Source organism: Montipora capricornis, chromosome 13, assembly GCF_036669925.1.
Source record: "Montipora capricornis isolate CH-2021 chromosome 13, ASM3666992v2, whole genome shotgun sequence".
Lineage (NCBI taxonomy): Eukaryota > Metazoa > Cnidaria > Anthozoa > Scleractinia > Acroporidae > Montipora > Montipora capricornis.
Genome location: NC_090895.1, coordinates 25,662,061 through 25,662,991, shown reverse-complemented (window position 1 = coordinate 25,662,991; position 931 = coordinate 25,662,061). Strand labels below are relative to the sequence as shown.

Below are 931 nucleotides of genomic sequence, written 5' to 3'. Positions count from 1 at the left end.
AAACAAACGTATTTTCTAACTGGATTGCAACCCAGTAATTAAAACTGTTTTGGGTAACGCGAAACTGTCGACATAAGTTGTTGCAACTTGAAGGTTAGAACTTTCAATGGGACTGATTTTTTTTGTGATAGCGCAGAGCTTTTTTAAGAATCAGCTGCTTTGCACATTTTTTCATCATGATGTCACGTCAAAAATGTAATACTAAATGACATTGCAGCAGACTTTTATAACATTGCAACAGACTTTCAAGACAGAAGCAGACACAACAGTTCTCCTTACGCTTGTTGTTGTAACAACTGAATTGCTATGAAAGGAAACCAAATCACTTTATTAGTGATAAGCCTTAGAATCATCTATGGTAAGTTAATCCATTTAATTTCTATTCGACGCTTTTACTCAGTTTTTTATGAAACTCAACAGAAAAGACACTTTTATTGTACCAGACCGACTTGAGACACCGATACGGATACGGGAAATAAAGCTCAAATGCTCATTATCGGTTACCCGCGGTCATTGATATTGACTCAAGAACAATTTAAACCGAGCGGATATGGCATCAAACAAGTTTATTAAGGAATAAATATTACATTAGTATGATTAACAAAAGAACTGCCTGGTTCATGACTTCTTTTAACTGAGTCGACATGATACAGGCACAGATTCACCAATTCTTAAGTAACACAAAAATCGCATAACAATTACTTTAAGGTGATTTATAATAGTTGTTAGGCAAACTGAAAAAGTAATCACAGTTTGGAAGAGGTAAGGCAATATCTCAACAAGTCTGGAAGTTTGTTTTAAAAAATTATATTTACGCCGAAGTCGTTCAACACTGGTTCAAGTCGTTCAGACTTGGAAAAGTGTTCTTTTGCAATTTTTTCTAACTGGATTGCAACTATTGTACAGCAGCTACCTCAAGGGCCACAAGTAT

General features: G+C 35.1%; 1 protein-coding gene across 1 annotated transcript in view; it reads left to right on the top strand.

The window, feature by feature from the left end:
- Nucleotides 1-270: 270 nt before the first annotated feature.
- The window catches only part of LOC138028439 (uncharacterized), a 28,783-nt gene continuing 28,122 nt past the window's right edge, over nucleotides 271-931 (top strand). The window contains exon 1 of the mRNA XM_068875981.1: nucleotides 271-358. Coding sequence (XP_068732082.1) covers nucleotides 307-358 — 52 coding nt within the window. The 5' untranslated portion in view covers nucleotides 271-306. The remainder of the gene's footprint in view (nucleotides 359-931) is intronic.